The sequence below is a fragment of the Aristolochia californica genome, unplaced genomic scaffold (genome assembly GCF_029961685.1).
Source record: "Aristolochia californica isolate CCGP_79_NKW_82.1479 unplaced genomic scaffold, dmAriCali1.0.hap1 SCAF_12, whole genome shotgun sequence".
Classification (NCBI taxonomy): Eukaryota; Viridiplantae; Streptophyta; class Magnoliopsida; order Piperales; family Aristolochiaceae; genus Aristolochia; species Aristolochia californica.
In genome coordinates, this window is record NW_027181793.1 from 29,550,964 (window position 1) to 29,573,273 (window position 22,310).

Sequence of the window (22,310 nt, forward strand, 5' to 3'; positions counted from 1 at the left end):
GTTAGGTGGGCACCGACTCACTCCGACTCTCGGGTGACTGAAGAGTCAGTGGGCGAAAGCGAATCTCACCATTCCTCTTTTACCATTTTAAACTCCACGGACGAAGTTTAAATTACTCATGCATGGTAGTAAAATCGTAATTAGATAAAAATAGAAGGTTGTTTTTGAAATATGAGTGTCTGTCTATGTTGTTGAACGAAACCGGTTGGCACATTGGGTGTATCGCTGGAGCTATAAAAATCAAACCAGGGCTGCCCTGCCGCCCGTGAAAGTGTAACAGAAAACAGCGGAAGAGTCTCCAGTTGAAAGACAAATCGATGGATTCGGATTACGGCGTACCGAGAGAACTATCAGATCTGCAGAAACACCGGACACTCTATCAGCCGGTTCTTCCTCCATGTCTTCAGGTTTGTTGATATATTTCTCTTTCTTCCTTAACTTGTTACTGTTTTCTGTGGCGATCTTTTCTTCTGTTGTTTTTCTTTATTTTCTTGTTCATATTTGTTATTCAAACGAAAGACTGTGTTTTTATCTCTTTTCATTTGGATGTTTCGTTTTTCTTGTCGGATCGGATCCGGTATTCTGATGGTTGGTGCGTTGCAACTTGATTTTGACGGAGATGGGATTGTAGTTGATGGTTGCTTGGCGCTGCCAAAGAAACTTTCAAGGTTTTGTTTTCGTGAATAGTAGTAACTGGAGTGGTCGTTTCAGTGAAATTATTGTATGATGAAACTGCTCATTGTGTTTCTTTTTGAATATCTGTTTCTGTTCACTCTATAGTCTATACTAGTACATAATTTGGTGGGAGGTGTTTATGTTCACGGTAAAGAGCTGCGTCCGACTGAAATGTGCAATGATGAAAATTTAGATCCCAAAAAGGAGGGATCTTTTTGGGATCTAACCAAGGGACGGAGGTTTCTCAAATGCTACAGAACTTATAGCGGATGAAAAGGTGCTGGAAGCGGAATACAAAAGAGAAACAAAAAGTTCGCCTCAAATATGGATTTATACAGGTTGCGAGATCAGCTAAGACAAACTTTTGAATTAAAGTGAGGTACTTTGATGAAATATCCTTGAATGTACCAAGAGAAAACCTACTGTTGCAAACAACTCCAACTTTAAAACTACAAAAATTGCATACTCAAGTGAGAGTGGTTGCTAGTAACCAAGTTGATTGTAAAAGATTTCTAATTTCTGAGGACCTGTGTCTCTGATCCAAGTGACATCAGTAGAGACCATGAAATTTATGGGATGAAATAGCTCACTTGCTCTCACAATTCTAAAAACAAAAGAAAGAAAAAAGCTTCGTTGCTTGTCACTTCTATGCACATGGTTGTTGAATTACAACATTAAACTACAATACTGGATTGTAATGATAAAATTATCTCAAATTCTTCCACAAGAAAAGGAATGGATTGATCACTTATTTGATCTCCCTTTTTCCTCATACAGGATAAGACGCCATGATCTATAATTAGTAATCGAGAAAGCAAAAATTCTGTGATTTATAGTAACCATATTCAGATAAGCTTTCAGTAATCGAAAAAGCTGTAAATACTTCTCATATGAAAAGTAACCAACATATTAATGTTTTTAAAATTTAAAATATGTTCTTTGATCTTAATTTTTTTTCTCCGATAATCATTGTTTTTCTTTCTTTGGGAATGGTGATATGCTTTTATACATAACCGCAATTTATGCTCAGGTATAACATAGAATACATGAGAGTTCCTCAAAGATCAAAGAGGAAAGGAAGCCCTACAGGCTAGGGTCATTCTAGGGATTCCTTCTTTGGCAAGCTTATTGGAGAAAGATTTTACTGATTTAGAAACATGTTTTCATATTATCGACATTTACCTCTTACCTATTTCAATATGAATGATATAAAAAAACTGATTGAACTTTAGTTAACAATTTTCTTCTTTGTACCAACTTCAAGAAAATTCTTAAACCACAACAACTTTTCAATTTCTAATAAATGGAAAGCTTCAATAGATAAAGTACAAATAAATATTACTGCCTAGTAATTTAATGTTTAAAACTTATGATGATGATTATCAATTGAAGTTCTGATGTTGCAGAGGAGACAAAGATTGATGTTAATTGATACTAATGCCTTCAAGTGTTTTTATGCTTTATTTCTTTATTTACTCATAATTTTTATGTAGTTGAGAATGTAACTTAGCACTTCTGTAAATTTTTGAATACTTTATCTAATCATGACCCTGTATTACCCATACATTGCATATTATTAAATATTTTGAGCGACATTATTACTTGAGTCTTATATTTGTCTTAAAATATATTTTTTTAAAAAAAAAAATTTTAGAGACAACTATATCAAGACTACCTGGAGTTTTGTTTTTGTAACTTGGGTTAAAACTCACCAGAGTAATTTGTTAACTAGGATCAGTAGGAAACCAAAAGGTGGCAGTGTATACATGTTTTAGAGTCATGGTAAAAAGTGTGGTATATGAATTATATTGTGTCAAACCTACAATCTCTTGTTAGGAATTTACTCTTGTAGCTTCTGTATTTTCTTGTTTTTATATAAATATACATCTTGATCAAAATAAAATAAAATTATATTGTGTCAAGTGGACTGACACTTGAAAGTAACAGGCTTAGTACCTTACAATTTCTTTAAATTGTGGCTATATCTAATACTGCAAGTGAATTTTCTTAGATTTACTATTCATTTTTTAATGCATAGTCTATTGTCCACTGTTTTTTCTAGTAAAAACCCAACTTGTAATTCAGTCTCTCATTTTTCTAGTTAATATGTATGAAGTGCTAATCATTTTATGATTCCTTAGTTCAGGGTACAACTGTGAGGGTAGAATTTGGTGATGCAACCACTGCAGCAGATCTTGCTGGTGCCCACACAATTAGTAGAGCTTTTCCGCACACATATGGCCAGCCACTGGTTCATTTTTTAAGAGCTACTGCTGTTGTTCCTGATGCTCAAATTATAACAGAACATCCTCCTGTTAGGTTTGTGCTTTGTTTTTTGTTCCATGCTTTCTTTCTTCTTTGAGATCTAAAAGTGTTTTCATATCCTTGTGTATGTGTATGTGCATAAGGTGGGCACTATCTTCTTTATGTCTCTTGGAGGAAGTTGTTCGTGTAGAACTTACATTTGTTAAAACTATTGCAGTAAAAAGCAGTTTTCTACCTAATGGCAATCTTGTTGTTGTTGTCATACCCTTTCCGTCATAAGTAGAAATATTAATTCAAATTCTTTTCCTTTTTTTGTGAATTTTGATTCGAATAGTTAGTTGCTCAAAGATTTGTTTAGAACCTGAGGCGAATATGCTTATGAACATAATATTAAAGCTGAATTCGCTATGGAAATGGCATCAATGAGCGCAATATATTTTGTTTAATTTTTTACATGTTTTAACATTTTTTATTGACTTTTGAATATCTTAGCATTAGTTGAGTCTGGAAGCACATGTTTCCTTGACAAAGCTGACATGTTGTTTTGTTAGTATCCTCAGTGTCAATCCTATATGTGCCATGTACTTACGCCAGTGAATTATTTCAGGGTAGGAGTTGTTTTCTGTGGTAGACAGTCTCCAGGGGGACATAATGTCATTTGGGGCCTGTATGATGCCATTAAGCTTCACAATCCCAAGAGTACTTTGTTCGGTTTTATTGGTAAGCATATTTGACTCAAATGTGTGACATTTGATTACTGGAAACATGTTTTAGGTTAATGTCCAGTTGCATCAGTATTTGGGGCTCCTTTCCTAGTCCTGCAATTGCTTTACAATTTTCTCTCTCTCACTCTCTCTATGAGAGTGAGATAACTTTTACTTTTTTGTCATGCAGGGCCCATGACCGTATCTCTTAAAAGCTGCCTTATTTATGTTAGAGCACCTGGGTTTAATAAGATAAATGTAGAACTTGTTAATTATTCCTCAAATGAATTCTAAGCAGTCCCTCTGATTTTTTTTTTTAGTTTGGCATGGGGTTGGCAGGGGGGTTATGCATGCTTGATAAATTCAGCTTTTGCCTTATTAAGGATGATTTTCTCTAAATTTATACTCCTTTTTTTACTCATATCAATCATTTGAAATTAGGCAACCTGGTTGAGATGAGCTGCCTCCTTTTTTTACAACAGGTGGAACAGAAGGTTTATTTGCACAGAAAACCCTTGAAATCACAGACGAGGTTCTTTCTACCTACAAAAATCAAGGTACTTACTTTGTTTTCCATCCTTTACAGTCTCCCATGATTACTTTTTACTTTGAATTTGTGAACCATGTTTGTTTCTTTTGCATATCGATCTATGTTAGACTCGGTTTCAGTCCAGTCAGTTAAATCGGTTTCAACCAAACACAGTTCCTATCTTGGTCTGAAGTTAAGGCCTGGGGGGAAGGCTTGAAGCAAAGCTAATTTTTGTGGTTTGACCATCACCTGTCCCTCCTCCCACCCTTCGGTAAAGTAGAAATAGGGGAGTCTTTGTCTGCAGGTGGTGGAAGGGTTCCCTCCCGTCATAATGGGGGTTAACCCTGCTGGAGTGGAGAGCTTCACATCGGCAGTGCAGAGTCTCCCTCCTTTCTGGCATCTCCCCTTTCTTTCAGCTGGCAGGGAAGGGGCTCCAGCCTGCAGAGAGGAGGGGAGAGGTCAGGCTGGACTATTAACATCAACTTTGGCTTGTAAAATAAAACTTTAAACTTCAAGCTTTCTTTACCATCGAAACTCACTAAATTTTTAAAAACATCTCAGCCTTCGACAGCTTACCGTTTACTATTCTCTGTTGTTCTCAAGAACTAAAACTGACTGTTATTAATTTTCCTTCAGCTATTACAGAAATAACTTGATGATATTTTGTTGACTTGGGCCCTGGATCAGGGATCTCATGGGGGTTTTTCTACACTGGGGTGTGTGGGTATAAACCCATTGTAATAGAAAACCATAAAAGACCAATGCTGTTTCTCTTAAAAAGATCTATAAGTGCTTTAGGAACAGTGTTTAACATTAAAAAAAGGTTCTACTATTTATATTTTTACACTCGTGAAGGTGGTTATGATTTGCTTGGACGGACAAAAGATCAAATAAGAACAACTGAGCAGGTCAATGCTGCATTAGCTTCTTGTCAAGCTCTGAAGTTGGATAGTCTTGTCATCCTTGGAGGTACAGTGGTTACTTGTTGCGGCATATGAATTACTTTTTTTTTTTTTTTAATGTTGCTTTAGAATCTAAGAGCTAATTCAAAAAAAAAAAAAAATCTTGTTGTAGGTGTAACATCCAATACAGATGCTGCGCAGCTTGCAGAGACTTTTGCAGAATCCAAGTGTCCAACAAAGGTTTGTTATATATATGGATGGAACTTAATTGGAAGTTTTTTGAGTAATTGCAAATTGCAGCTGTCAATGAGGTTATGGTTTTCTCAGTTTTTCTGGTACTTAATGAGAAAAATACACTTATGGGTTTTCTATGTATTTTCTGAATTCATTTTTCTGTTCAAAACTAAAGGCAGTGATTTTCCTTCCTGACTTACAAATCTTTGTGGATCTGCAGGTAGTTGGAGTTCCTGTTACTTTGAACGGTGATCTGAAGAACCAGTTTGTTGAGACTAATGTTGGTTTTGACACCATCTGCAAGGTATTCTGCTCAATCCTAAACTTTATATGCTTGTAGCATATGTTAAAATGTCATAGCATGTTATACGTGTTATATGTTGCTTGTGTTAACATATCTGCTATGAAAGTTGATGCCCCTGAGTTTTTCCTACATCCATCTGCCCTGTTCTGGTTTGTGCCTTTTCTGTTACCTAAAAATCTGGATTAAGGTGCTGTATTCATGTGGAAGTGATATATATATATAGACATATACATAGAGGGCTGATCCAATACGAAAAGCTATTTGGTGCGAATAAGCGAAACGCTATCTCAGTCATCTATCTCAGCCGTCTGATCATGATCGGACGGCTGAGATAGCCGTTTCGCACCAACTGGTTTTTCGTATTAGATCAGCCCTATATATATATATATATATATTTATATTTATATATATTTATATTTATATATTTATATCTATATATATATATATTTATATTTATATATATATATATTTTTATATATATATTTATATTTTTATATATATATATTTTTTTATATTTATTTATAAACACCGTGTATGAAGTGTACTTCCTGCTAGTTACTTGCATTACTGCCAGAGTTTATCTTGAGTTCAAATTTGAAGGATTTCTTATAGCTATCTTATTATGCGGTTGATGTTCTCATGGGCTTTGTCTGATCCTTTTTGAAGAGCAACAGTCGCCAATCCTATCACCCCCACTGCATTGCTCACAAGATTTGATCAGCCTTTGATGCTGGACAACTGAAAGGGCTACAGCTTGTGTTTCCATTTGCATAATAATAAACATCAGGGAGGACTCCCACCATATAGTGTTTATTTCAGCCTACATGTAGCAATAGTGGCTACTCTCATTTCTTTACAGAGTTGGAGTTCTGCCTAAAGTAGCAGTATGGGTGCTGCAGGCTCTATTGCTTTGAGAATGACTGTCTAAGCTGTTCTGTGAGGAGTCTTTCTCTACACGGAATGGATCCAAGTGTGAAATCAGCCACAAGTTTCAGCTAAGTGTATGAACCCATGAGCACTCTTGGTGCCATGTGCACACCCATGGGTACTTTAAGACCTGCTCCAGGGTCTTTGTGACACACCCATGGGCACAGGTGTGTGCACTTGGTAATCATTTTTAACTGGCTCTTCCTGATAGCAATACTGATTTAAGTTACCCGTTAACTACTTTAGTTTACCACTAACTTTTTTTGGGTCCCAATGTTTCCTACATTGTTGAATCACCTATTTTAATTATAATATTGACTCAATGGACATATTTGATTGTGAAAAACTTCCTGGCCGATGCCTAATATGGATTTCTGCCTGCTAAAATTGTTTGTCAAAGTGATTGTCTCTCTGGCTCATTGGCTAAGTCCTTTTGTTCCTGATTTATTACTGATCCAATTGTTTTTAGTATTTTTACATTATGCGTCCTCATGGTAGACTCTGAACCTTGTCTGGTGTTTTCCCTCCCTTCAGGTCAATTCCCAGCTTATTAGCAATGTCTGCACAGATGCTCTATCTGCAGAAAAGGTGATTGATGGGCTAATGGAATTTGAACTGTTCTGTTATATGCATAAAATGTTACTATATCTTAGGAAATAGAATTTGTGGAACAGGTAGATCCACCATGCAGAGGAAGGTCAAAATTTAGAATAGTGACTTAGGAGAGCAGTCAACTTCATACATAAGCTTTTTCAGCATATTTTCTGTTGCTTATACTAGTATTTGGAACTTATTGGTTCTTTCTTCCACATAGCTTTTTATTTCTCAAATTTTAGTTCTTGTTTGCCAGTCTGAGACAATGTCTTTTAAAGTTGGTTGGTACCCTTTTAAGAAACATCTTGGAAATTGTACAGAAGAGGGGGTATCATAGCGATAAAAAAAGTTATTTCCTTTCAAAAGGGAAATGCAGTTGAAGTTGGCAACTGTTCAATTCATTTGAGGTCCTCCATAAAATCCAATTTCTGCGTTAGATGTGATTCTTGTGTCCTAGACACGGCTTGCCCGTACTACTACTTTTCCTTGTAGATAAAGCATTTGAAGGCTACTATCATATGATAAAAGATATTTAGATTTTGAAATATTGACTAATGTAGTATTCTTTATTAACCAGTATTACTATTTTATTCGACTCATGGGCCGGAAAGCATCACATGTTGCTTTGGAATGCACGCTTCAGTCTCATCCAAATATGGTCGGTCCCTTGACTTTGTTTGGGTATGATAATCTCAGATCAAGCATAATCCAATTTGTAACCAATATGTGTTCTATTTTCCCAGGTTATCCTTGGTGAGGAAGTTGCAGCTTCTAAGCTTACACTTTTTGATCTGACAAAGCAAATCTGCGATGCAGTTCAAGCAAGAGCTGAACAAGGTTAGAGCTATGCTAGGGAATTATTCGTTGTGCTAAAGTTTGTGTTGATTTGGTCTGACTCTGCATTGTCAATCCATTTTACCTTAAAAATCACATAACTTGTACAAGATTCGGTTCTACAGAAACTATGGAAAATTGTGCTTAACCAAAAACTTGACGGATCCAAGTACAATGACTTTGGCCAAGTGGTATCCTAACTTTTTGAAATTTTAAAGTCCTTCCTAATTATAGTTCTATAATTTTTGTTTCTAAGAACTTTTTTCCTCGTTTTTTTTTTTTGGTTGTGTTCTGTGCAGAAGTGACTTGTAATCTGATGTATCTTCATTTTTTATTATATAATTTTATCTCCTTTTAACATCAATATCCCAACGTTATGTAATTGATGGAATGGAGATTTTGATTTTTTAATTATTAAGTATTATTATTATTTTTTTTTGAAAAGGATAGAGGCTTTGATTCTATTTAATATTATGTTAAATATTCACTATGTTACTGTGTTTTATGAAATTTGTCTGGTTAGACAGACATAAATAAAATGTGCAATTGCAATTAACATGGCTCTTTTTAATCTTATACAAACATGCAGTATTGCAACTCAGCAACTCTAGAAATAGAAGTCAACAATTTTATAGGTAGTATGAAAAATGAAAAAAATGATTTCATAAAAAAAAAATCAGCTTTGTTACGGTATCAATTTATGGCATAATTTATTGTTATTGTATCCACTGAAGTATATAAGTCATTTACCATTGATGAAAATAATCTTTTGGCACATGGGGACACTTGTTCAATCTGTCGTTAGTTTGTGTTGCAAAGATTCTGTCCCTCCTTGGCAGTTGTTATACTATTTTGTGGAGATCATGGAACTGATTTAATCTCTCTCTGTTTGCTGGCACCATGTGCCTTCGTCAGCAAATCAGGTGGCAGACAGCTGTATGACTGGGTTGAATGATCTTGTTGTATCTTCTTTGTAATTGTGCAATTTGTTGTCCTGCCCTTTCTGTTTGTTAGGTGGAGGCCTTGTTTTGTTTTAAATGAAATCCCCTTCATTTAAATTAAATTAGCTGTTGATTCATGGAATGTTTAGATATCTATTCTGATTGCTTGTATTGCATTGCAAACCATTAATAGCATTGGCAGTATTATTATTATTATTTATTGCATTGCAAACCATTAATAACATTGACAGTATTATTATTATTATTTTCAAAATGATTTTTTTTGAAAAATGATTAACTGTACTATAATAGAAAGGAGTGTTATCATTGTGATTTTTGCCTTCTTTTCCGTTCTCTTTCATTTTGTATGTGTATCTCTGCCTCTTTGGCTGCTGGTACATCCTTTTCTTTGTGAGTTAAATTTGTGCTGTTTCTGCAAAAAAAATGAACGTTATTATTACTTTTTTGAAGTTCTTTTTAATCCAATTACTAAATTGGACTTCTGCCGTTTTTTCTCCTCTTTGTCACAATAGACTAGGCATAAGGATCACAATTGAACAAAAGTAAACATAAACAGCACCAAATGATTATTTGCTTGTGTTATTTTTTGGGGGACAGATAAATATCATGGAGTCGTTCTTCTACCAGAAGGACTCATTGAGAGTATTCCTGAAGTATATGCTCTCTTGCAGGTAATCACATAGTAACACTTTTCTGCACAATACAAGCTCTGTTCAATTCTTTTGCTGGAATGTTGTAGAGTATTATAATTTAGATGCTTGTTTTCTGATTGTCATCCTGCATAACTGATTCTCATAATGTTCTGATTGTTTATTGTGGTCTTCTGATTGTAAGGAAATTCATGGCCTGCATAGAGAAGGGATTTCTGCTGATAACATTTCTGCGCGTTTGTCACCTTGGGCTTCTGCACTGATAGAATTTTTGCCTTCTTTCATCAAGCGACAGGTTTTAGCTCTCATGATGTCTGTGCCATCTGTATTGAATGGTTCACCCGTTCTTGTTACTAACCGCTCTGAGTTTCTTCTGTCATAACTTTCTCTGTCCCACAGCTGCTTCTTCACCCTGAATCAGATGACTCAGCACAGTTGTCTCAAGTAAGTGTAACAAGCATATATATACAGATATGCAAATTCAGCTGCTAATGGGATTCATTTTGAGCTGTTGTTGTTTTTCAATCTGATATTCTTGGTTGTAAGCAATTTGAGGCTATTATTCGTAATCTTTACATATCTTGAACAGCAGTTTCTGAAAGTATCTTTTGGTCTGAATAATTTCATTGAAGTATCATGCCCCTATGTCTAATATTCTCTTCTCCAGATTGAGACAGAAAAGCTTCTCGCTCAGTTAGTGGAGACTGAAATGAATAAGCGACTGGTAGGTGTTTCATGTTCCTGGCCTAAAGCTTTAACTTGTCCTGATATTTCTATAAAATACTGATCTCTCCCACAATTTCCAGAAAGAGGGCACCTATAAGGGAAAGAAATTCAATGCAATCTGTCACTTCTTTGGCTATCAGGCTCGTGGCTCATTGCCCTCAAAATTTGATTGTGACTATGCTTATGTAAGTTTTCGCCAGCTTTGACTCAGTATATTTTATAGTTCTACATTTGATCCATGCTAGTAAGTGGACATGCATTTTCAGGTTCTTGGGCACATTTCTTATCACATTTTAGCTGCTGGTTTGAATGGATATATTGCTACTGTTACCAACCTGAAGAATCCAGTAAACAAGTGGCGTTGTGGTGCAGCTCCAATTACGGTAAGTTTACTTTCTAAGCAAAGAGTTTGCATTTTATGGTTGTTGGATATAGTTGAAAAAACTGTCTTAAGTGGTAGAGTTGAATGAATCTGTTCAGTTGACTTTCATTTTAATTTTGATTTTTTGTCAATTTGTTCAACTCCTGACTCTTGAGTCAAATGATATTTAATGTTTAATTTTTTTCAGGCTATGATGACTGTAAAGCGATGGTCACGTGGTCCTAAGGCTACTTCAATTGGAAAACCTGCTGTTCATCCTGCTGCGGTGGATTTGAAAGGCAAAGCATACGAGTATGTCTTTATCTGGATGTTTTCTTACTGGAGTACTTTTCAGAATCAATTATTGATGATGTACTTTTCTGAATGATCAGAAAATGGATTTTATTCATTGACTATTCTCCTCTCTTTTACTCCCTCCCTCTCTCTCTCTCTATGATTTGACTGCTCTTTCCTGATTCTTATGAAGTTTTACTCTATTTCTCCCTCCAAAAGGTATAACATCTCATCTGGAGTATGTGCAACTTGAAATTGCCATTATATGTTCTAGAACACGATAAATTTGTATGTTGCCTGTACTTACTTTTGGAGTTTGATTTCTTTTCTTACTCCACCCAGTCCAAGCATGTCATCTGGACGATCCCACTTTTTTCTTTTCTTGTCATGTTGTCTGTTTCATTGCATGTGTTCTACTAAAAAGCTTCTTTCTGTGAGAAATTACAAGATTATGATGGTACTTGTATCACTAAGAGGCATTCTCTATTGTACCTCAAATTGAAATGACAACCAAAGCTACATTGCTTTATCCTTCGTTATTTCCTGACAGGAAAAGAAAAGTTTGTGGGTGAAATTCAATTATTTGCTTAGAATATAATCCAAAATGGATGACTAGAAAGGGCTTCTCTAATATAGATCTCTAGCTTTCGGAACTAATGGTGTAATCTCTGGATCAGATTGCTGAGACAAAATGCCACAAAATTGTTGATGGATGATGTGTACAGAAACCCGGGTCCTCTTCAGTTTGAAGGCCCAGGTGCTGATATTAAGGCCGTGACACTGTCTGTTGAGGATCAAGACTACATGGGTCGGATCAAGAAGCTTCAGGAGTATCTTGACAAGGTTCTTTCTAGTTATTCGTGTTCAAAAGATTTGTAGTAGTTGTTGAAAAGTTAAATATTTCACAGTTTTTAATCTACTTTTCTCTCTCTCTCTTTGACATTTTTTATCAGTAGTTTTTTAAGTGCAGGCAGTGAACAGTAGTGAGGAAAAACTGACTTTTTCTCATTGTCTTCCAGGTGAAAAGCATTGTGAAACCAGGTTGCTCGCAGGATGTCCTAAAGGCTGCTCTTAGTGCCATGTCTTCTGTTACAGATATTCTGACTGTCATGTCTGCACCTTCTTTCATTGGCCAATATGCTTCTAATCTATGAGAAGTATTACAATTGAAGGTGCGGCATCATGTTTGGTACTCGGGTAGTTATCTGTTTTGCTCTCTTGTATGGTTTTGAGTAGGTTTCTTTATTTATAAACGTTCTTACCAGGAGAGCATGGAGTCTTGGTTTGTGAGTGACCTGTGTACCATTAGCGGGAATCAACTTGAACATACATTTTTTTGGCTGTGATGAGGTGAAAGATACTTATTAGATTTCTTACCTAGCTGACGTTATTCATCAATTTGTAGCTTCTCGCGGCAGGCTGCAAGCCAATCTGAAGAGAATGCTCGCTGGTAGGGGCATTCCTTGGGTTGCCAAGGTCCAATGCCCGGGGATTAGCTATTGCGTTGACGTGGTTCACGGCCGTTCAGGGATTCGCAGTAAATATCACCATGAAAAAGAGTAAAATGGAAACCCCCTTATAATACATGATATGTGCATGGCATGATATTTCTTATTATAAGTATAATAGAACCACTCCTTGCACATATATGAAACATTAATTTGGAGCCAAACGTCTGTCTACATTTGAGACAAACCAAACGAAAACTTGATTATTAGTGGAGTTGTAGGAACGTTGCTCCTTTCATGCATTTGAGAAAGAATTACACTTGTGTCAGCATACCGTTGAGTAAAAGGCAACAAAAAAAAGGAGAAAGAGTAATAATACTAAGTGGGTAAAAATGGACGGAATTTTAAATGCTTCAATTTTTGTAGAAGAGAGGCCCTCCCTCTCTGGCCCTCCTTGCAAATCCATGTCTCCCTTTCAATTTAGTAGATGCCGAGAAAGTGGATGCATCCATAAAGCGAATTGGCGAGGGAAGGGAAAGGAGACCCCTGCCGAGCTAGACTTGTTTGTTACTTGATGATGCTTTTAACTGCTAAGGAGTAAGAGTAAGCTTTACTACTTCCTGAATGCTGTTTAAGTATGCTTACTCTATTTTTTGGTCCTGCTAAGCAAAAAAATCTGAATGTGAGTAGGTTGGATTGACTGGGGTGGCAAACAGTTCGAATTCCAAAATGCACCGTCTTATTCAGAAAAGAACTGGGGCGGATCCTTCCCAAGAAAATGGTATTGGGTAAGTTCCTTTATCTCTTTTTAACTTTCTGTTGATGCTGAGAATTCATCAATATCTTTCATGTTTGTTCGGATAATGGTTTGGTTTGTTCTTTCATCCTTCAATAATTCCTTTTCCGTGATATTATGGTTCGGAAGTTGGATTTTCTTATTCGTGCTGAAAATGATCTTTTCATGTCACTACTAGTATGGTAGTTCTAAATAAAACATGGCAGAGCTTCATCATTTTGACCAACTATTACTCTTAACTACTTCTTATTGTAGAAAGTAGTAATATTAATAATTCAAACTTTGTAGAAGAGAGGCCCAAAAAAAGCCTCTGCTAGGTTTTGTTAGATATTTGTTTCTAATGGAATATTTTATTATCCTGTCATCTGTTGGGATAAGACAAACAAGCTTCAAGTCTAGTGTACCGTTGTTGAAAGTGCAGCAGGAGAACGGCAGGTGGTGGATTGAGGAAAGTTTCTGGATTGGTGGAAAACTATGAAGAGGCTGCATTGGTATGCAATTAGACTGAAGTCTAAATTCTTTGTTTGATTAATTTCATTCCAGTGGTACAAACTTTGTATATATTGGACTCTTTCAATTACATGAAATGGAAATCAGCTAGATTTCTTAAGCTTGCAAAAAAAAATTCTGCTTGTGCTGGAATTTTTGGTTGGCAGTTGAATTTGTTATCCAAGCTTGTCAAATGACCTCTTGCTATTATTCTTCAAAAAACCGAAGACCGAAAACAATCTTCCTGCTTCTGTTTCCTTGATCAAGTTTTTCCATGAAATTCTTCTCACCAACTTGGGATAATTTATCCCCTCAGGGAACTTACCAGATATATCTGCTACATCTATAACAGATTGTACTGCATAGTTTGGTAAAAAAAATTGATGCTACGCTGATGAAGTTCAAGCATTTGCAATAAAACCCGCTGTTCCAGTTATATTCATTCAATGATTTCAAACAATAAACCTATGGGTTACTCTCTGGTGGATGTGCTTTTCTATATTTTTTAAAATTGGTTAGATTAGCTGTAAAAATGTGCATTTCTTTCATGTATTTTATTCTACCATGAATCATGCGTGGGACGTAATCTTGCAGATTGGAGTTCATTATAATCGACAATTTTATGAGTTTATCCCATGGACTGGGACTGTGGATTGGGAAGTAATTCAATGGGGTTACTGGCAAATGTCCGCGGATAACAACACACACAGGGTTGTTAAATTCTCTTGTATAGTTAACACATTGCTACTCGGAGCTAATCTTGATACTTAATATCTTTGACCAGGTAGAATTAGAGGCGACTACAAAGGAACCTGGTACCCCATTGCGGTAGAAGCTGGGCTTGCTCCTGCATGCAAGGATACATGTGTTATGGAGATCTGAGGTTACAGATGTGGGAATAAAAAGATCTGATGGCAGTAAAGGGCAGGTTGAAAAAGGATTTTCTTTCTTTTCGTAGGCATTTTATAAACCAGAAATCTCAAAATACGTGGGTATTTCCTTTCTGTATGATCTGTAGATCGTAATTTTAGTTTAAACAGGTTGTGGCATTCATACACCCATCCAGTTTTACCTCCTTCTGTTACAGTAAAACGTAAAACCCTAGTTTCAGAAGAATTAATAAGGCCACAAACACTTTTTGCAGATCATATGTGATGTTGATTGGTACCTCCAGTTTCTTGGAGAGTTCAAATAAAGAGCGATCGACGGGAACCAAGAAAATCCGATCACACGACTCAGGCGTTCCGTCAGTCGGATATGTCTCCTCTGGTTGATACCAGGCGCTATTGAGATAATTCTCAAAGTAATCATCATCGTCACTAACGTTATTGAATTTTCCAAAATTGAGAAAGCCATAGGCCCTTCTAAAGTCCCTCTTTCAGATTCTAGTAGGTTGTAAAGATCGCTTCTACCACCCACCTGCCAGTTCCAGAGGCTTGTGTGCGCCCAGTTCTGAGGGATTGCTACATCGCCAATGTTTAGCTCTGGATCTGCATTCCCAGCAATTCCATAGTGAAGAACATGGCTAGTCTCAAACAAGGTCATTACAGTGGCAGCTGCATTCATCTGTCACAACCCAGTAGATTCAGCCAAACTCATTTTGACAATTAGGTGAGGAAACAGTCACATATTCTCACAATTCCTTATACTGTCATGTCAAGAATCGCACTCTTGCCGTCGAGCTCACCAATGCTATCAAGCGGTGTGAAGCCACTTGATTGAAGAAGGCAGTTTAAACTTTTAAACATTGAATTGGTAGGGGCGCGCCAGGCCCGAACAGTAGTGCAACGTAAGGGCGACGCTCGAAGACCCCCGATAGCAAGCTACCGGTGGCGGGCCTTCCCCCACAAAAAATTAATTTAATATCATGTGATCCGATGGACCACGTATCAGATATTAAACTGATAAGAACAGATACTACACTTGATCTTAGCCAAAAGGCCGAGAAAGGTATGCTTCGATCGGTAACTTCCGTATGATTTTATAGGTAGTTGTTGAAGCTGAGATCTCTCACATCTTCGTATGTGGGATTAAAACATTAGGACGAAGTCTGCAAGGTAACCAAGTGGTTTCTTTCGCCGCTCCGGCGATTTCGAAGGGAAGGAAAAATCTTCTGCTTCCTAGTGGCAGATGTATCTTTCCAGAATAGCGGAGACCTCAAGCTAGTTATTTTGATGATTTTCTTCTAGCGTCGACTCGAATGGTGCCCGCGCATCGAAGGTTATTTCGTTTCTTGCCTTTTGAAGGATGGAGAAAGTCCGAATCGGAACGCCGTTTCTACCTCACTTTGGGCGACCTCTGGGAGTCTGGAGTTTTGCTCTTCTTGAAACGCGGTTTATTGGAGTCGTCGCAAGAAGAAAATTATCCAAATACCCTGAGGTCTCTACTGTGCTGAACAGACGGCCAGTCCGTTTCCATTCTTTCGGCCTAGCAAAGAAGCCGAAAATTTTTCCTTCTCTTCATTCTTCTGGTCTCTGCGTCCATCATCATTAAGTGCCTTACTTTTCGCCTATGCAATTGTATATGGACCCGTCCAATGCTGCTGTGACGTCGAGGTAGGTTTATGCGAGGGAACGTCGTTTTTTATTGCTTTATCTAATTTCTTGTCTTCGATGTTCCTCCTCTGAGGATATGGCTGCTAATCGATGCAAAAACTATTCGCTCGTGGAAGTACACTGGCTAATTGATTTAGAGGAGCGCCGTTAATATCTTTTTCTTGTTTTCCCGTTTCTTGTTTTCTTGTTAATTTTCTATTGTTGAATTTCAAAGGTCAGGTAATGTCTCCCTGCAAATATACATCTCTCTGTCGCTTTGTTGATGTTGTAGGTCATTGTCTTTTAAAATATAAAGAAAGACAATGACAGTGGTTCTTTTATTGGTTGCAGAGATTCATCTAGCAACCATTTGCAACATGTTATGGATTCTAATGCCCAAAGACTCAGAAAATGGGTGCCTTAAAAAAGACATGGACTGATTGTTTTGTAAAGGTTGTTCTACGAAACTTATAAACCAGAAATATATCTGCTTCTTGAATACGTGTGACAGCTTTCTGGTAGTAGGAGCCCATTAAAAACAAAGCTCCCATTAAAAGCCGGTTGGGGGCAGATCAAAGACTACTCTAAGCAGCGCGCTTTTGTGCACTCTTTTGCCTCTCACTTTTTTGCTGTTCCAGGCTTTCAGTACGTTCTCTTCCGCCGAGTCGTGGGCGGTTTCGTCAAGTTATATTAGGAAACTAGTTTGGTTTTTATTTAATAGTCTTCTTAATGAGCTTTCTTATGATTTGATTGAAGCGATTTATTAAGAGCTGCTCTGCCATTTTTCTTACTGTCTACTGTCAATTCGTTTGCGAGAAGCGAGGTTCACAACTCGGAGGAAAGCCGTCAGATTTGGCGCCTCACCGGCCGTCGATCTTTCTCGACGGCGGAGTCGTTCATCGTCTGGAATCTTCCCTGTTTTTCTGCTATTCACGGGCTCTTTCGATCTACGATTAATGCTCGCCACGTGTACAAGCTGATTAATAAACCAACACGTGCCAGCTGTATCGTCTCGAATAAACCGGAAGGCCTACAAAAATAAAATCAGATCACGACTAGCAAAGTGCAACTGCCCTGCTTTGCTGCTGTATTCTCTCTCCGATGGAGAACAGCAACGGAAGCCGGGGCGAGTTTGTAGCTGAAAGCGCAGTTCCGTCGAGCGTGACGGTTTTTCGGGGAACGGCGTATTCATCTGTCAAATCCTACGTTGCGCTCGCTATTTGGTTGGGCGGGATCCACTTGGTGGTGCTGTTGGTTTTAACGGCGCTGTACTCGTTTCCGTCGCTTCTTTCTTTTGGGTCCGTATCTCTAGACTCGCTTTGTTTACTTCCTCCTGCTGAAATCTTTCGTTTTGTCTCTCGTCTACTTTGACTCTTGGTAATTCGTGTTTTCTTTCATTTGCTCTGGTGAATTTCAGATTATTGAGCTTGTTAACTTTCTTAATGCTGATCCCGAGGAATGACAAGAATAAACTTGGGCAAAGTTTGTCAAGGTGACAGTACTGAATTTGCTCTATTTATTCTTCATTTCTACCTTCCTTCCGCTTCTACTATAAGTGCCGTTCTTTGAGCTGACGTTCGTCGTCTTTAATTTAAAATTCAGATTTATATGTAAATATGCTTGTGGGTATTTTCCGGTGAACCTTCATGTTGAGGATATAAGAGCCTTTGATCCCAACCAAGCTTACGGTAAGAAGTTTAGGTAAATTTAATCTTTTTTTTTTTTTTACTTTTTAATGTCATGGTCCCCATTCTCTACATCTGATTTTAAAAAGAATAAAGAAACTCAGGTATTAAGTTACTTGCTAAATTTGACTCCCATGTTGGACGGAGATTAATCTGTCCATGTCGAAAGGCGGCAGGAGGGATGGTTGATCTTATAAATAGTTAGTATTGCCAAATTTTGGCTAATAAATTGTGGCTGGGAAGTTGCTGATTGGCTGTAGGGATCAAAACAAGCAACTTGCGTTCTTGGCATCTGCCATCATTTTAAAGGGGACTATGACATCACTATAATCTGTCATGTTGGTTGGCTTTTTCATTATCCGATTACTGGACGCCATCTAAATTGCATCTAATTAGCTATTATGTATAGAATTCTTTTACCATGAAATTGTCAAATTGATCTCTTCTGTATTTAGCTTCTTCAGCCAGAAAACATAATCGACTTTTGATCACCTATCAGTGTGCTCGTAAGTCCTTCACCTTATGTTGGTTATCTTTCATCTAGCAAACTTTAGCCATTGGATTTCTCTAGGTAGATTAGCTGGACAGGCTGTCGTCTTACCTGATGTATCAGAAATGGCATAAATCAGAAACAAGAAACTTGGAATCAGACATTGGTTATGTATATATGAGATAAATGTTGGATGAGGGATGTTTGCAGGTTAAGTAAAGATCAACGGGGTTATTTTTGTTTATGTTTGAAGCTTTACTCTATTTATGGAAACTTGTCTTGTGTTATTTAATTAGTTGATAGAATCCAGAATGTTAGCTTGTTTTTTATTCTATGTTGGTTTCTAAATTAAAGTATTACATTAGAAAGTCTAAGTACATTAGCTTTTAGGAGTCATATTATTTTCTCTTTCTGATACTTTGGTACTCTTTATTAGACTAAAATTTCTATTAATAAAGAGGCTGCTGGTTATCTAAATACCAGCCAAAGGACTCTTCTTTCTTTTCTCTCACTTTCTTTTGTGTCTTTTATCTTTTTACAGTTTATAAAGTCTTTTATATCATTTTATGTAACTTGTGTTTTCTCATGTTAGTTGACCCTTATTTCCAGTGTAGAAGTGTATGACATCGATCTATTACTGTTGCAGTTTTTGGCTATGAACCACATTCGGTTCTACCAATTGGGGTAGTTGCTCTTGCTAACTTTACAGGCTTTATGCCTTTGCCAAAGATCAAGGTCCTAGCGAGTAGTGCTGTAAGCTTTCTCATCTAGGACCTTATTAGTTAAAGAGAAAAAAGTACAGTTTTCAACTAACGCATAATCTAATGATCAGGTGTTCTATACTCCCTTCATAAGGCAAGTATGGACGTGGCTAGGGCTTGTACCTGTAACCAAAAAGAATTTCATTTCGTACCTAGCAGCTGGATATAGTTGTATAATTGTCCCAGGTGGTGTCCGCGAGATGGTATATATGCAGCATGATTCTGAGGTCTGAGTTCCATGTAATTTTTTTTTAAATTTAAATATTTGCCTTCTGAAGAGTAATAGGATTGGTGATTTGTTTCCTGTGTATTGATTATTGACTCTCTGATGTTTATAAGTGATTGAGGAGAGTTGATTCCGGAGAAAAGTGGACTAAAAATTCCATTCAGCTCTGAGCAATAAAGAAATTATAAGCTCCTTTATAGCAGACCTTCTAAACAGGATACTGTTCCATCTGTTAGACATTGGTATCTCAGGAAGGATTATTGAAGTCGTGATTTTAAACTACATGAAGTTCACATCATGAAAATCACATTGCAGTAATGTAAGTGAGTAGGTTGGCATAGTACAACATTTATACAAATCTGTACTTTTTCAGAGTGACAAAAAATCTTCAACTTCACCTTAGTTGGGATTAATAGGGGTTTTTTTACTCGGAATGCATCGAAGCCAGATAACATGTGATTATCTTGACTTGCCATTAGTGTTAGAAATTGCTGCACTTTCACATGTTTGAACCTCTTCATATAATATTTAATTGTCCTGAGTTGAGCTCTTTTTTTTTTAGTGTTTTTGATACCTAGTTTGGTGACTTTGGCTATGCAGGAGCAATTGTTGCTTTAGAATTAACTTCAGTTTGGTTTTCTCATAGAATCCTCCTAATATGGTTTTGCCTTTCACTGATTTTCTCGTTTGCTAAATAAGTACTGCCCCAAAATATATCCCAAAATTTTCATCTCCAATTCTGTAGGTTGCCTTCCTTGAATCAAGAAAAGGATTTGTTCGGATTGCAATGGAGATGGGCCGGCCTCTGGTTCCTGTTTTCTGTTTTGGTCAGGTAATATTGCTTCTCAATCATGAACAAACTCAAATGCAGATACTCCATGGAAGGAAACTCAATTGCTCACTCTGTCACTTCACCATTGTTATAATGGACAGGCTCATGTCTATAGGTGGTGGAAACCTAGTGGGAAATTGGTTGCCCACATAGCCAGAGCACTGAAGTTCACTCCTATAGTTTTTTGGGGAAAATTTTGGTACATTCGCCAACCTCTTTTAAATTCTTCTCTTATTTCATCAAGGGCAAGATCAGACTGTTTAAAACTACTGTATGAAGTTCACATTGGGAGCCCAAAGGCTCTCTAATCTTATTTTCAAGAATTAAAGTTTCTGACTGTTGCTTCTCTTTGTGTAGCTTGCCTATTCCATGTCGACATCCTCTCCATGTCGTGGTAGGGAGACCCATTGATGTCATGAAAAACCCATTACCTACTGCAGAAGAGGTAAGGGAGTTCTTATCTTCTGTCTTCATATTCTATTGAAGACTTCAGTAGCCGGTTCCATGTGGGAATTCCTAAGGTGTTAATACCTATAATGCATATTGCCAGGTTGCTGAAGTTCACAGGAAGTTCATTGTATCTCTGGAAGAACTCTTTGAAAAGCACAAGGGGCGAGTTGGCTATGATAACCTCCAGCTTACTGTTATTTGATGGCCTTGTTATAATACCAGAAATGTTGTTAATCAATATTTGTACATGTAATTTATAGAGATGCTTCCAATGTTAATAATTTTGATGGGACGAGACTTGGTTTATTTATTTGGTTCTCCCTAATCTCACCCAGTGCAAATCACAACAAAGATAAGAGTGTAATTTTCTGCTCGCTGGATAAAGTTAGGGCATTATTATAGCAAGTGCATGAGTGCGTGGCTTGTTCTTTATGTAAGGTCCCTCATTAAGCACACTAGGTAGGTAAATCACGAACTCAATTTATTGTACTCAGAATTTTATTCTCAATGCCGAACTCAAGTAATCGTTAAATTTAGCATTGTCTTTTTAAGAGCGGAACTCGAGAGGATATCCTTTTAGTTTTAGTGCCCACCCTACCCCTAAACCCAACAACGTTCCTCTCGGTTACCCGATCAGACCAGCAAGTATGGGTGGCATCGAACTGAGCTGGTTTGTGAGTGGTTTGAGTTTGGCTCGGTTCAATTCGATTTATCTGGATCTCAAATGGCTCGTTTGTGTTAACGAGCCGAGCTCGATTGAACCATAGTTCAGTTCGAAAGCTCGTGAGCTAGCTCCGTTAACGGGCTCGAGAGTTAGGAGCGGAAGAGAGAGCGAGGGGGGGGGGGGGGGGAATTCTTCCTCCCCTCATCACCACCGAGCCCCTCCTGTCTGCTGTTGTTGCCGTCAATTCCTTTTTTCCTTTCTTCGTTTGCCTTTGCCTCTGTTTCTGTTACTGCCACCTCCATCACAGTTGTGATCCCCAACAACATGTCCTCGTCAGTGCCCCCCCTCTGTGTGCGAAGATGATTTCGCATGTGCGACTTTCCTCGTGCAAAATTGCACGTGTGAGGTCATAAGCAAGTGAAAAATAAAAACTTTCTTTTAAACTCCAGTTGTCTCTTCCTCATGGCTCTTGAAGAAATTGAAAAGAGGGCCTCATGTTTTTTTAAAATATTTTTAAAATTAAAAATTATTATTAAAAAATTATATAATTTTCTAAGTATGATTTTCTTGCCAAGATGGGTTAGAAAATTGTATAGAAAATTTTTGAATAAGTATTTGACAGTTGATGTTGTAATACTTTTAGTATAAGGCAATTTTCATAGCAATTTTATGTTTGATATTTTATTTGATTATAAATTTATCGACAAGTATAGTAATATATTAGATTGATTATTAATTTTTATTTATTTCCCTAGAAGAAGCAATAAGAGGTCAATTTAACTTTCCTAAGAAAATTTTAAAATATTTTTTATAATTTTCTAGTAAATCACTAATAGTAATAGGATTTTGTTTAAAGGTGTTTTTAGAAATATGTGGAAAAACATTTCAGTTTTTTCCTAGAATATAAATTTTCAACCAAAGCACTAAGGAGGTTATAATAAATTTATGGCCAAATTCAAAACTTACAAAATAAG

The 22,310-nt window shown here is 37.0% G+C and overlaps 3 protein-coding genes and 1 non-coding gene across 4 annotated transcripts; 3 read left to right on the forward strand and 1 right to left on the reverse strand.

The window, feature by feature from the left end:
* The first annotated feature begins 245 nt into the window (after nt 1-245).
* On the forward strand, nt 246-12,337 carry LOC137945427 (pyrophosphate--fructose 6-phosphate 1-phosphotransferase subunit alpha). The gene is made up of 19 exons (XM_068791316.1): nt 246-407; nt 2,822-2,994; nt 3,548-3,660; nt 4,127-4,201; nt 5,029-5,142; nt 5,248-5,315; nt 5,530-5,613; nt 7,075-7,128; nt 7,712-7,792; nt 7,878-7,971; nt 9,528-9,601; nt 9,765-9,875; nt 9,980-10,024; nt 10,248-10,304; nt 10,387-10,491; nt 10,573-10,689; nt 10,876-10,979; nt 11,639-11,804; nt 11,981-12,337. Exons 1-19 carry the CDS (start codon nt 318-320, stop codon nt 12,113-12,115), a joined length of 1,860 nt encoding a protein of 619 aa, XP_068647417.1. The 5' UTR covers nt 246-317; the 3' UTR covers nt 12,116-12,337.
* Nucleotides 12,338-13,049: 712 nt separating this feature from the next.
* On the forward strand, nt 13,050-14,731 carry LOC137945193 (probable tocopherol cyclase, chloroplastic). The gene is made up of 4 exons (XM_068790970.1): nt 13,050-13,197; nt 13,627-13,696; nt 14,289-14,405; nt 14,479-14,731. The coding sequence occupies exons 1-4, from the start codon at nt 13,139-13,141 to the stop codon at nt 14,524-14,526; spliced, it is 294 nt and encodes a 97-aa protein (XP_068647071.1). The 5' UTR covers nt 13,050-13,138; the 3' UTR covers nt 14,527-14,731.
* A 719-nt stretch (nt 14,732-15,450) lies between these two features.
* On the reverse strand, nt 15,451-15,648 carry LOC137947122 (U2 spliceosomal RNA). The gene has a single exon (XR_011111171.1). It is a non-coding gene; the product is annotated as a U2 spliceosomal RNA (small nuclear RNA).
* A 1,472-nt stretch (nt 15,649-17,120) lies between these two features.
* LOC137945268 (diacylglycerol O-acyltransferase 2D-like) lies at nt 17,121-20,997 on the forward strand. Its single transcript, XM_068791071.1, has 9 exons — nt 17,121-17,526; nt 17,646-17,720; nt 17,831-17,916; nt 19,050-19,156; nt 19,236-19,391; nt 20,136-20,222; nt 20,324-20,421; nt 20,580-20,667; nt 20,773-20,997. The coding sequence occupies exons 1-9, from the start codon at nt 17,330-17,332 to the stop codon at nt 20,872-20,874; spliced, it is 996 nt and encodes a 331-aa protein (XP_068647172.1). The 5' UTR covers nt 17,121-17,329; the 3' UTR covers nt 20,875-20,997.
* The last annotated feature ends 1,313 nt before the right edge of the window (nt 20,998-22,310 follow it).